This window comes from Glycine max, chromosome 3 (assembly GCF_000004515.6).
Source record: "Glycine max cultivar Williams 82 chromosome 3, Glycine_max_v4.0, whole genome shotgun sequence".
NCBI lineage: Eukaryota > Viridiplantae > Streptophyta > Magnoliopsida > Fabales > Fabaceae > Glycine > Glycine max.
Genome location: NC_016090.4, coordinates 40,108,653 through 40,122,388, shown reverse-complemented (window position 1 = coordinate 40,122,388; position 13,736 = coordinate 40,108,653). Strand labels below are relative to the sequence as shown.

The window sequence follows — 13,736 nt, the reverse complement described above, 5'->3', positions numbered from 1 at the left end:
ACCTAAACAGAAAATAATTTTATTCATATCAACTACTTAATCACTCCTTGGGTGTTCGGGATTTTTTTAAAATTGTTCACCAAATAAAATTTTAGTTACGTCAAGAAAATCAAACTCACATTTATAAGAAATATGAGAATTGTTTCAAAAGAAAGAAGATGAGAATTAACTTTGAATCGTTTGCCACTTTGTCAAGCCATAGCCTTTACTCTGACTTTATATTTTTATTTATAAAATTTAACTTACAACTTATAATAATAAAAATATATGCTATTATAAAGAAAATGTATGCCAATAATTCGATTTTTATTATAGAAAGAAAAAAGAAAACATATGATTGCATTACAAAAACAGATGAGCCTTTCTTAAAGAAGCGTTTCCTATCAGCGGTCACCTTGTAATAGATTCTTTTAAACGCGAAATCTTTATCCATATTTTTTTCATTATTTTCTTAAAGGAATTAAATTTGGTCTGAACTCTCTCCCATTCTCTTTTTCCGTGAATGAAATAATGACTGTGCAATAAGAAAAATGAAAGGAGAATAAAAAAAATGATTGATATACATTAAAAAAAATGGAAGTAGAAATAATGAGAAAAAGGAAGAAAAGTAAAGTGATATGACAAAAAGAAGAATCCAGGCTTTGATCTAGTCTCTTAATTTTTCCTTCTGAATACTTTTTTAAAATAAAAAACAGTTGGTAAAACGATATCCTCTTTCCCTCCAAAGACTTACTATTATTTGTTATTGACTAAAAGGGGATAAAATCAAAGAAAAGAAAGAGAACTAATTTTAGCTGGTGTCATGAGCCCATTTTGTAATAATTATAGGAATGTCTTTAAGATCTACAGCTGTTAGCACTTGTTCAGTTGTGTGCTAAAAATTTGAACTATGATGGCGGTCAAATTATGATTATTAAGTTAGACATTATTACATCAAATATAATTAAAAAATAAAAATAAAAAAGTTCATAAGTTTGATTTCTTCTATTAATAAAAATTAATAATTTTTTTATGATAAAAAAACTTAAATCGCACCACATGTTCAAATTAAATGGACATTATTATTTCATTAAATGAAAAATGGTACTAAGTAGGAGTTGTTCCAATATAAGCAAAGGGCATCTAATTCATGATTCCTGTTGTAGATCGTAAGCAGTGTGTGGAGGGCAAATAGGAGTGGCAAACATGACAATTTAACTTAATATCAAAGCAATTATTGTATATTTAGCCAAAATAAAAAAAGGCAAATAATTTAAATATTTTTTTATGTGGGATTTGTTTGGAGTTGGTTTTGGAGGTGATCCAGTGAGGCGCATTTCAACCAATCATGGTGTTTTTTCCGACCAAAAGAGAAGGCAATGAATAAATTAATGAACTCAAACTAAAACACCAAGGAAAAAAAAACACAAAATATAAAACACAAAACACAAACAAAGAGAGAGAAAGAACAAAGACTGTTTTGTTTCTCTAAGTTGTTGTTGCAGTTAGCTTCCCGAGCACCGTGTGGTCGGGTATTGTATTGTATTGAGAGAGTGATTTGTAGGTTCTTTCTGATCACTGTGGTGCGTCCATTGAAGAGGAAACATCAAACATGGGTTGGATTCCCTGTTCTGGATATTCTGGCACTAAGAACAAGGTTGAGAAGATGGAAGTTCAGGATAGTCTCGTTGGTCAGATCAAAGCCACCCCAGGTAAAAAAAATAAAATAATCATTTTTGTTTTTGTTCAGGAAAAGAGAGAAACATGAATGGAATTATGATAGTGAGACTCTGTTGGGGACAGTTGTGCTTTCACTTAATTAAGGTAGTTTGGGGGGTTATGCAATTGTTTCTAGCAAAATAAATTTGAGTGAGGTTTATGACTTTGGTACAGCCGATTGGTGTCCTGAATGTGTGTGATTGCAAGCTTTTTAATATTATAGAAAAAAATTGATTGAGAGGGGGAAGGGGGGAAAGGATTGGAATCTGCATATGTATGATCTAATAATCTGCTATTTTCAGTTATATATCCTAAGAAAGATCTTTAGTGCTAGTCTGATGTGGTGTTAATTTAGTTTCCATTTTGATCTTTAGTACTATATGCCAAGCTTAAATTTGTACTAGTGATGGTAAATTTGAAATGATGCATAATGCACGCAGAATCTTATTGTGATTCATGTTTGCATAATCTTTAGTTATTTGTTTCTGGGGCTTGGAAAATGAAACATGCCAGGTAGTATTTTCACGATTGCATTAACCTGTGTTGGTCTTAGAAGACAAATCTAGGCCTGCTGTAGCTTGTGCTTCTCCCCCTTAAATATTATTCTTGTCAATTGAGTGCAGGAAAGTTGAAAAGGAATTCATCCACGAAATCCAAAGATACATCTAAAAATGGGAACCCTGATCACATTGCAGCACAGACATTTGCGTTCCGTGAGTTGGCAACTGCAACTAGAAATTTTAGAAATGATTGTCTTTTGGGAGAGGGAGGCTTTGGTAGAGTATACAAAGGGCGTTTGGAAAGTATTAATCAGGTGACTCTATTTTCTCATTATTTTGTTATTTGCTTATGAAAAATAGGAGAGAGGTGCTTGGAAATGAAGTGGTTCTTGCTTTTTGCTTTGTTATTTATCATTTCCTCCTTTTCCATATTGATCTCTTCCAACAGCCAGATTGATAGATTGATTTTTTCTAACATGAAACACTGCATAAATTTTATGTAGGTTGAGTTTGTAACATGTTTCATCCTTTCTTATGTTGAATATAGGTTGTTGCGATTAAGCAACTTGACCGAAATGGACTGCAAGGGAATAGGGAATTCCTTGTTGAAGTGTTGATGTTAAGTCTACTTCACCATCCTAACCTTGTCAACCTTATTGGTTATTGTGCTGATGGAGATCAAAGGCTTCTAGTTTATGAATATATGCCATTAGGATGCTTGGAAGACCACTTGCATGGTATTTCATTTCAACTACGCAAGTTGTTTTATCCCTTTAATTTTTTTATTACGTTGAAGTTAATATTGGTTATATATGTTTGATTTGCAGACATTCCTCCTGGCAAGAAACGACTTGACTGGAACACGCGGATGAAAATAGCTGCTGGGGCAGCAAAGGGATTGGAATATCTACATGACAAAGCTAATCCTCCTGTCATATACCGAGACTTAAAGTGCTCCAACATTTTGCTTGGTGAAGGGTATCATCCAAAGTTATCTGATTTTGGTTTGGCTAAACTTGGTCCAGTTGGGGAAAACACCCATGTATCAACAAGGGTTATGGGCACCTATGGATATTGTGCTCCAGAGTATGCAATGACTGGTCAACTGACTCTGAAATCAGATGTTTATAGCTTTGGAGTAGTTCTTCTGGAAATAATTACCGGAAGGAAGGCAATTGACAATTCAAAATCTGCAGGAGAGCAGAATCTTGTTGCATGGGTAAGAGTCTTCTACAGTTGTCTCATCTCCTTGGGTTGGTTGATCATTTAAAAGCAGCACACCAAAATATGAATTGTCACTTACACCAACCCGTAGACCAATCTTAGTGAAAATGCTATTGGCTCAATTACATATAATCGATTAAATTTAAGGGTAGGCATTAATTTCATATGAATCAGTCTTGTTGCAAAAAAAATTCTTACATGTTATTGGTTCAATATACTTAAGCTTGAGAATTTGTGGTAAGAAATCCTTTACAATCCTCTAGTTCACAGTTGCCTCTTAAAAATAACAAAACATTGCATATGATTAATGGATAATGCTTTGAGAGAAAATTTGTCATCATGATAGGAGAGTCCCTTCAACATGATATTTGTTTTAGAAGTAATGTGAACTTTTTAAGTTGCATATTGCATAGATACTCTTTAACTGGGTTTGTATATCTCCTTACAGGAGAAATTGGAAATTTTCATAATCAAATTTGATACATGTCTTGCACTTTCTCCTTGACTATTTGAGTAGTAACTTTGGGATGAACTATTCTGATTTATCTGCAGGCTAGACCCTTGTTTAAAGATCGAAGAAAGTTTTCACAAATGGCCGATCCAACACTCCACGGTCAATATCCTCCAAGAGGGCTATACCAGGCCCTTGCTGTTGCAGCAATGTGTGTTCAGGAACAGGCTAACTTGCGTCCAGTCATAGCCGATGTTGTCACAGCACTGTCTTACCTTGCTTCACAAAAATATGACCCCAATACACACACAGTCCAAAGCTCTCGCCATGCTCCCAGTACTCCTCCTAGAACCAGGAGGGGGATATGATTTGGAGCTCAATGTTTGGTGGATAGAACACAATCTGGAGAAAAATTCAAATATATTATTTAATGGCCTTCTCAACTTCAAGATATAGGTTTATAGATGTTAATATCAGTTGTCCTTTGGTGGGTTCTTTCAGTTCAGAACACAGTTGGAAAAGAAAAAAAAAACTTATGGAATTCTGTTCTAGTTCTAGTACTCAAAACTCAAAAGTCAAAACTGCTCCCATTTCTGTTTGGAGCTAAGATAGTACTTCCACTTTTTCTTTTTCTTTTTTCCTCGAAATTTTTATTTAAGAGCAAATTGCTGGATTCATAATTCATGTGCCTTCTATGTTGGCAATGTTATGTCCATGCCTTTACTTTTTTTTTTAATGGGGAAAAGTTTAAGTGAGTAGGGTCCTAGGGGCTCACCAGGGTTAAAGCATGATGTTTTAAGGCTCACTGAACGCTTACAATGGTATTTATATATCATTTATCAATAAGGTTCTCACATCGGTAGCGGAATTCGACTGCGCCCTTATGGGATACAAGTTTGATCCTTACCAACTAAACCAACATTTTTATGCTAGTCATGTTGTATAGTTTATTAAGCTCTGAAAATATAGCTTTTTCAACCAAGTCAGTCTACATATATCCTGTTATGGGATGATTTCACCATCTCTAGAAGTTTACAGATTGGCTAAGCATTTTGCATTTTTCAGCTGGTGTAATTAGGCACGAAGTATCTTTGTTGTAGCCCAATTTGAACTTGAGCTGAATTATGTATGTAGACGCTTCTAATTATTTTGGCATTACTAGAAGGGAAAAACTTAAAATGATGTTATCTAGCTGCTTTTAAAATTATTATTGAAATTAGACTTTTATTTTGTTAAATATTAATATAAACTTGAATTACATAAGTTAGAGGTAAAATTAATTTTAAAAGTAATATTTTAAATACTTTAAAATTTAGTTTTGAAAGAAAAAAAATTGCCCAAAGCTTAAGCAATAATGAGATTTTCCAATGCCATGTAAAATAAATCTTAAGTTTCATTAAAAAACATAATAGTTGGGCACATTTTATTTTTCCAGGAAGCCTCACTACAAAGCCGAAACTACAAACTTAGTTATTTTAAATAGGATCGTTGGTCTAATCATTAACACGTTATGTATATTTTTCCTTTCATTGGCGATGCTAATGAATCAATCATCTAAACACCAACCTATAAGGATAGAAATAAATGAGAACCAATGCAGCAAGTAGCATCACGTCTATCCCATTCCTCTGTAGACAAGACTATGCCATTATAAACAAATCCTATATTTTGGATCTTTTGATCCTACTAACTACTATCCTAAAGTGACTTTATAGTTAAACTTCAAAGTTCAAATGGTTGACTTGTTTTTTTTTTCTTTGTAGACAAGGCTTTGTCAATATAAACAAATCCAACATCTTGACTCATTTGATCCTACTATCCTAAAGTGATTTGATAGTAAAAGGCTTGACTCATTTATTTTTAAAAAAATTGGTAAATGACAAAAAGTAACAGGGAATAGTTTAATAGAACATATATAACCTCCCACGGGTCTTTCTTTCAATCAATCAACTTCTTATTGTTTATGCCTTAAGGAAAATTATTTCCTCCTCCATTCAGAGAGCTCTAGTCCATACTGTATAATATAATCTGCCTTAAGGAAAACACACTTAGGACAATATTTTATGAGTTTAATGATATGATTCAATCATAAATTATTATTTATATAATTTTTAAAATAATTATCATAAAAATAAAAAATATTATCATATAGTATGAGTTGTTATTGAAGAATAGATAACAAATTTCACACTGTTATTATATAACCCTTTTCTCATTTTATATTTAAAATTTGACAAAAATGTCATTTTTGTCCCCCTATTTTTTTAAATATGTAATTTTTATTTTTATTTTTATTTTTTAATTAGATATTTTGTTCATCACTTTTAAAAAATTTATGATTTTAATTTCTTTGATCAATTTCAGACTAGATTGTGTATTTTTTTTTAATTCTTTATTTAATAAATTGAGTTTGTTAGCAATTAAATATTTTTTAAAAAAATTATTTATCATGTAAACAATAAATTACATTACAAAATACATAAATCAACGTCAAGAATTTATCACAAGGACTAAAATTATAATTTTTTAAAAAGTGAAAGATAATATGCCTTAATTAAAAAATAAAAAACTAAAATCACATTAGAGAAAATAGGAAGATAAAAATTACATTTTAACCTCAAAATTTTAAAGCCTATTTTGTTTACTTGAAAATTTTCGAGTACAAATAGCAAAGCTGACAAAAAAAATAAAAATAAAAAAACCAAAATTTTATTCATTAGACACATTTCTTCGCTGGGCATTCTAACGTATCAAACATCATTCGAAAGATGGCCAACTCATTAAGGTCACAAATAAAATAAAATCTACTTCAAAGTTTAAAATTAAAACACCGAAGCAAAATCCCAGTTCAACTGAAATAACAATCCCCCCGGAAAGGACCAAGAAGACAGTCACTTCTCTAGCGATTACCAATGTTATGAAGAGAACGAAAGGAAGAAGATACAGGCTTGCTACAAAAATTACAATCTAAAAGTGCAATTTTAGTTATCTACGTCCTCCATTTTGGTGTACTAGGCTTTTGCAGCTTTCACCATAGATTTAATGCTCATCTACTTTGGAAGTATCTGAAAAACGAAACATCCACAAATGACTCCATAGATTGATCATAAATGGCTACAGCCCAAGTTTAGATAGGAGCTGACGCCATCTTGGAGTTTCTTCATCAAAAATATAGGTCAAGGGTGATATAAGAACTCCACTGCCTCCAATCTGCATCATACGAGTGTAGTCAACAGGAAACCAAGTATGAGAATCATATAGTTTTTGATACGCAAGTCAAAATAAAAAGCATTTTATTAAGCTCAAATATAATGCCACATGATAAGCAGAAGCTTTGAAGGGAATTCAAGAATTTTCTTGTGGAAATCAGTTCGCAGCTAGCCAGCGACAACAGGAATTATATAGACTAATAATTTATCCAGAGCGAGTATTACAATTGTATTGTCTGCACTCTGCTCATTCAAACCACCACCACAACCTATTCTACCTTCATCTCCTAATTTTCCTTCTATGTTTCCCGCACAAGCTCACAAGTATCTTCACCCATTCGATAAATGATAATAAATCGAAAAACAACTTTAACATTAGTTTCAGAAACTCACCGCTCTCAGTTGTTGTATAGACTTGTATAGTGCCTTCTGAGGCACACATATGACTATGGCATAATAGTCTGGTGTTACCTTCCCATCATGCTTGCAGAAAACAGGACTTACAGTGGGTCCCTGCAGACAGGCAATCAAGTGTGCTTATAATTGGAAGAGTTGTATCAAAGGATGTCATAATTACAATACATCAGATTTTGCTAATGCAGAAAACAAATGATGAAAGGAATAAGTTGTTTAGGAAAGCCAGGTTAGCAAATTTCATTTCATATCACACCTGCAAACCCATTAATGATGGTTGACTCAGTATTCTCTCAGCCACTTCCTCTGCACTGCTTCCCCTCATGTTTGCAGTAACCTGTCAAGTCTAGCATTAGAAATGGAATTAAAATAAAGGCAGACACTGGTGGAGTAAGGGGGGATTGGGAATTATAAACTATGCACCGTGAACTGCCCAATGGCCCTCAGATGTGCTTCCAACCTCTCAAGCATCTCATGTGTTGTTTCAAGAACTCCTTTCCGTTGGATCATCGATTTCCTGCTTGCAATAAACACAGCCTGAAGAGCATTCAATTGCCAGAGTGAGACAGAACCCGACAATGCATAATACAGAGCAGGTTTCCCATGCCTACTTTTTTATTTAATTGAAAAACCAACAAATGGTGATAGTCAAGGTCAGAAAAGTTAACAATTGATAACCTGGCTTTCCAAAACAACTCCACCTTTGATTTCCTTCAAGTTGTTTTCTCTCAGTGTGGTCCCACTACTTACAAGGTCCAAGATAGCATCAGCTATCCCCATCTAAAAAGAGAAAAGACAAACAATTACTTAGATAAATCATAAATATCACATCCAGGCATCCAGAATATATTGGCAGCAGCATCACTAAAATGAACAAGCAGCAATCGATACTTCAATTCAGGTGCAAAGACATGAGAATCATATGCAAAGGAATAGAATGGAAAGTTAATGTCTGGGAAAGGAATATAATTTCTAAAAAAAGAGTTTGTTGGTTGCACCATGAAATGAGTAAAATCCTAACCAACAATCACAGTAATAGATGTTGCCACATAAAGAACTCCCAAGTTTGTTTAGTCATTTCACTAAAAGCAGAGCGCAATGCCAACAGACCTTTAGCCCAGTAGTTAACCACATTTCACATCCCACAACTTCTCCCCATAGAATAAAACATAAACACACACACACAATGGAAGTACCTAAAGTTTAACAAAAGCCAACCAGAAATTGTTAATGTGATCAAACTCCACAATTCAATAAAAGCATTGCAGAATTTTTAAAATCTTTCGCATTCTCATTCTCCTGCGACAAAATATGCAGAAAAACGATCTGGTTGGGCAAGCAGTGACATCACTCATATCCTCATTCTTTACATTACAAAGTAATGCTGTCATCAAAACTGGACACTTTAATAAATGCTGATCACCATGGTACACATACCTTAACAACGACAATGCGTAGATTACAACAAAAGCATATATAGTGCTAATAATATTTGGCATCGGAAAAAAATATTTTTAGGGAACATTCAAGAAACACATAAGTTTAATTCACTGAATGCAAAACATTGACAGCTATTAGAGTATTGTAAGAGTTGAAGTTATTCAACTGTTTTCCTTGTATCAGACTATCAGTTACACTAGTTAGTTCTAGTGAGTTAGTTTACCAAGTTAGTGAGTTAGTTAATGACAGCTGTCATAACTAACTGTTCACTCTATAAATTCTAAACTGTAACCTTGAGTTCAGTGGCTAATAATATTTCCCTTTTCTCATTTCTAAAGTTTTTCATTTCTCTCAAAATATCTTCTCTTAGAATTCAGTTAACAGCTGTATGCATATCTAGCAACAATTAGCCAAATACAATGTATCTGCAGTTAAACAGTCATATATCCTATATATGAAATTTGAACATCATTAGTTTCAGCCCCTAGACATTCATTGAATATATATCTATGAATTTTGGGATCAAAACAGTGTTTAACTATGACTAGTATATGAAGCTATAGAACAAAGATATATTATCCATAAATAACTATAGCAAGCAAGATCATCCCAAACCCAAACCATTCTGGCAGCAGAAAAAAAAAAGATATTGTCATAACACAGAATGGTCAATTATATGCTTGATAATTAAAATTTTTAAATGAGCAACTTCTAATAAAACAAACACTATCTCTCACCGCAGGAGCTGCCTCCAGTGCTCCATCAGCAGTTGAAAATGTGACATGCTTAAGTCCATTCTCTTTCATAAATTTAGGCCCCAGCTGAAAAGTAGGTCCAAAATTAAAATCAAATTCTCTCTTTTTAAAACTAACAGTAGAAACTCTAGCACATAGATAAATGGTTGGATACATCAGTTGAACTTTAAACGCTTACATAGGTGAAACCAGTAGCAACTCGTAGAGGCTTTTCTTCTGTCCATTGAGGCATTTTTGCAAGCTCGTCCACTGAATTTACATTTTCAAATATTCCATATTGGGGAATCTGAAATAACAGACAATTGATTGTACAAAACAATGACAGGAGCAGAATCTAGTAACATCATAATTTAAACTCACCGCAAGGGATAAACGGCAATCACCATACTCGAGAGCCTCGTGGACAATGATAAGATCTTCACTACCCTAACAAAAGAAAATTAGACGATAAAACAATTTGAGTCTGGCGAATACACAGGGGCACTAATCTGCAAATGCGAAAATGCTGACCTGGCCATGTTCACTGAAAGTATCGAGTCCAACAATACCAAGGTCAAGATCTCCAGATAACAATTTTCTTGTGATGTCTTTGGGCCTCTGAAACCAAACTTCGAGGTTGGATAGCTGCAATAGTGCAAGAGAATTGGCTTATGGTCATGTAGAGATATAGTACATTGATGGAAGCAAAGGGAAAAAAGAGAAGGCACCTGAGGAATTTCAGCAACATACTGACGAGGATTGACCTGCTTCACTGACAATTGACAATTCTTCACACAGAAGAAAGAATGCAGAGTTAGTTAGTAGTGTAGAATGTAGAAGATAACAGTGGCGAATCGAGTCGAAATTGGAATGACCTTGAGAAGTTCGAGGGTGTCAGCGGACATGCGACCTTTGCTGGGCAAACCGAGACGGATCTCCTTCCTATCTGGCTGCGAAAGTGAGGCGTAGCAGCACCAACTCTTCCGCCGGGAATTAACCCAAACCGAAGTGTGCAGAGGAATATTCATAGTCGTCAACATTATTGCTGCCATGCTAGTAAAAAATCGCCTTCAATGCTGCGCTGAATCGCAAGGTCGTGGAAACGGCGTCTCAAAACGTGTTTGTGCATTCGGGTTAAAATTAGGCTTCTAAAACGTGTTTGGGCTTCTAAAACTGTAAGCCCACTAACCCAACCCGTTAAACTAATCAGTAGCTGCCCTAAACACCTAATATGCCCTTGAAATTGCGAACGTCAATAGGTCATTCACTCATTCTTCTTCAACGTTGACACTTCTCTCCTTCGCTGAACCTCCCCACCGCATCTTCTCCTCTTCTCCGCCGCGACGGACTTTTGCTTTACCTCAATCGCTCCTTATGCTTAGCTGCACCGATGGCTGGCTTGTAATCACATAATAGATGAACTCAAATAATTTATTATGAAATAATTTTGTGGAGACTTTTAATGCGTTCCTATGAGAAACTCTTCATATCTTCAACTATTAAAATTATACTATCTTAGATGATCACATATACGTTCTTTTTTTATTATATCACATATATAGGTTCTTATGATAATGACAACTATTAAAAAATAATATTATTTATACTATCAGATAATAATACATTATTATTAAAAAAATAATACTAGTAATTAACTATTTGTTATTTATACTCTACTAAAAATAAAAAACATATACTGTCTTAGATGCATATATAAGAATTTATCTGCATATATATTGATTTATATATCTGGTAAAATCTCCATTTTGAATTACGTACAATTTCATGTTTTACATTTTGTGATCTCTTTTCAAGTTGGGATAGAAGCTTGAGTTTGACTAGTATGACTGTTGCTTGTGTTTGTGAACAATTAGGGTTTTTTTTTTTACTTAAAAGGAATATTTTTTTTTTATTTTTCATATAGGATGGATTTCAAATTAATGACAGGATAGAAGTTAAGTGGTAAAAGGTGTTATGACTCTGACTTAGAAGTTATAATATTTATTACGATCTTTTTTTTTTTTTCGAAAAAAAAATTGTCATTCACTTAGTTGTATATATGATCACATTGTTGCTATGTTCTTGGGAGTTTAATTGCCTCGAGCAATTCTTTGCTAAACATTTTGAGAACACTGGGAAGCTCTATCCACAGGTATAACAAAATTCATTGCCACATATGCAAATTAAACAAGTTAATTAATATTACACTGAACCAGTACAAAAGTCCATCCTAAATACAAAAAAAAAAAAAAAAAAGTCATGTTAAAACATTTTCAAAATATCACTCTTCAAACAAATGTTACTACATTTCCCTCTCTCATCCTGCTTCTAGCGTTGGCTGATAAACAAAGCTTTGAGAGCATTAAACCATCTTTTTATGACTGTTTGATTCAATCAAAGCTTTATTTATCAGCTATTATATAGAACAAGTTTCGATGCTTTAGACTTTAGTTAGGAGTACATGGTTACATTGATGCAATTCTGTTGAACTTTGTTTTATAGTCTTGGTTTGATGCGTGGGCGAACAAGAAAAGAGAAACAAAAGAATAAAATAAATGAAATAAAATAATTATGGGTATTAAAAAAAATAATCTAGTGTGATTAGTTTCATTATAGAAGTCTTATATTGATCAATAGCCTTATTACTTTATCATATACCGCACAATCTTACTTTAGAGGATATGCACTCCTCATATATTTTAGTTTTCATTATTATGATCATTGTTGGGCTTGCATATTTTCAAGACAGACATTTCATATATATACCACTCATAATTTAATTTATTACTAGTATATTACAATATTACACACTGCATTACACGTTAGTACAGAAATAGTATTACTGCTATAACAAATTCAAACTATTGGCATCGCTGGCCATTACATGCACAAGCCTATAAGTTTGTAGTAAAAAACTTAAATCATTTTATGATGCATTCACCTCTCACTTTGTGGATAATGTCATAGACACCTGCTTCTGTATATATGATGATATTACTGACCCTGCATAATAATAACATTTTTTATTAATAAAGAGATAAGAAGTATATATAAACTTGAAATTAATTACAATAAAAATGAATTATATACAGTACCAAGAAGCGTTTTTTGATAAAGTCAACGAACTGTTGTGGATCAAGCAATTTTGTTTGCTTATAAGCATCGTTATTGTTCAACTCCTGTAAAAAATTGTTAATTAGACCAGTCATCTAATTTTTTTTAGTTTATCATTGTGGCCTAACTTCTATCAAAAGTGGTCAAATGTGGACCCTTAGAGTTTTATTTTCAGAGTAAGGTGACTTCAAGAGCAAATGAAAATAATAATTTGATTTATGTTAGACATGAATTTTGAATTATTATTATTATTATTATTTAGGTTGAGTAAGAAAGTCAAAGAATATTCTGAAATACCTTAGTCCATGTTGCTAATTTAGGTCTTCCAACTGTAATGTCATGTCATGCTTGAATACTTCAGAGAAGACAATTTAGAACCTTTCAGTGAAATATCCACCTGATAATTACCATAAATTATTTATTTGTTTAAGAATGAAAAACTCTAATCATGGCCATGGCTGCAAAATTTATCTATCAAGATATCAAATGACTACTTAATTCCTCAAAGATGACTTGCTAACCAATCTAATTTTCAAGTCTCCTAACTTTTTTTTTAACTTACCAAACTAAATTCGCCAAAGAAGAAAGGCCCATCATCAAATTTACCAAGAGAATTCTCCACGTAATCATTTTAATTCTCACTGATTTGTGTTGTAGGATCGCCTTTGAATGAACCGAATATATCTTTGGTAAAAGTATCAACATACTTTATTAGTTCCTCTCCGGATTCCTTCTTGATAGGGTCCTGAAAAATCTATTCTTAACATGGTTATCCTATTATCGAATAGGAATAAGAGTTAGGGGAAAGAGAATTTTTATCATGAATAAGCTAATGTTTTTATTCTTACGTTAGGAAATAATGACGGTCCTTCAAAATTTGCATCTACATATTTAATCAAGTCAATACTCTGCTAAAACTTTTCCATTGTGTTCAAGAGATGGCACCTATCAT

The 13,736-nt window shown here is 33.1% G+C and overlaps 2 protein-coding genes across 2 annotated transcripts; one reads left to right on the top strand and one right to left on the bottom strand.

Annotated features, from left to right (window-relative positions):
- Window positions 1-1,286: 1,286 nt before the first annotated feature.
- On the top strand, window positions 1,287-4,738 carry LOC100818024 (probable serine/threonine-protein kinase PBL7). The gene is made up of 5 exons (XM_003521320.5): window positions 1,287-1,691; window positions 2,322-2,512; window positions 2,746-2,935; window positions 3,026-3,417; window positions 3,975-4,738. Exons 1-5 carry the CDS (start codon window positions 1,592-1,594, stop codon window positions 4,239-4,241), a joined length of 1,140 nt encoding a protein of 379 aa, XP_003521368.1. The 5' UTR covers window positions 1,287-1,591; the 3' UTR covers window positions 4,242-4,738.
- Window positions 4,739-6,562: 1,824 nt separating this feature from the next.
- On the bottom strand, window positions 6,563-10,777 carry LOC100817490 (ATP phosphoribosyltransferase). The gene is made up of 11 exons (NM_001255287.3): window positions 10,546-10,777; window positions 10,399-10,458; window positions 10,202-10,315; window positions 10,052-10,117; window positions 9,870-9,977; window positions 9,674-9,757; window positions 8,175-8,276; window positions 7,920-8,033; window positions 7,753-7,833; window positions 7,476-7,595; window positions 6,563-7,083 (listed from the first exon to the last, which is right to left on the bottom strand). The coding sequence occupies exons 1-11, from the start codon at window positions 10,720-10,722 to the stop codon at window positions 6,988-6,990; spliced, it is 1,122 nt and encodes a 373-aa protein (NP_001242216.2). The 5' UTR covers window positions 10,723-10,777; the 3' UTR covers window positions 6,563-6,987.
- Window positions 10,778-13,736: the final 2,959 nt, after the last annotated feature.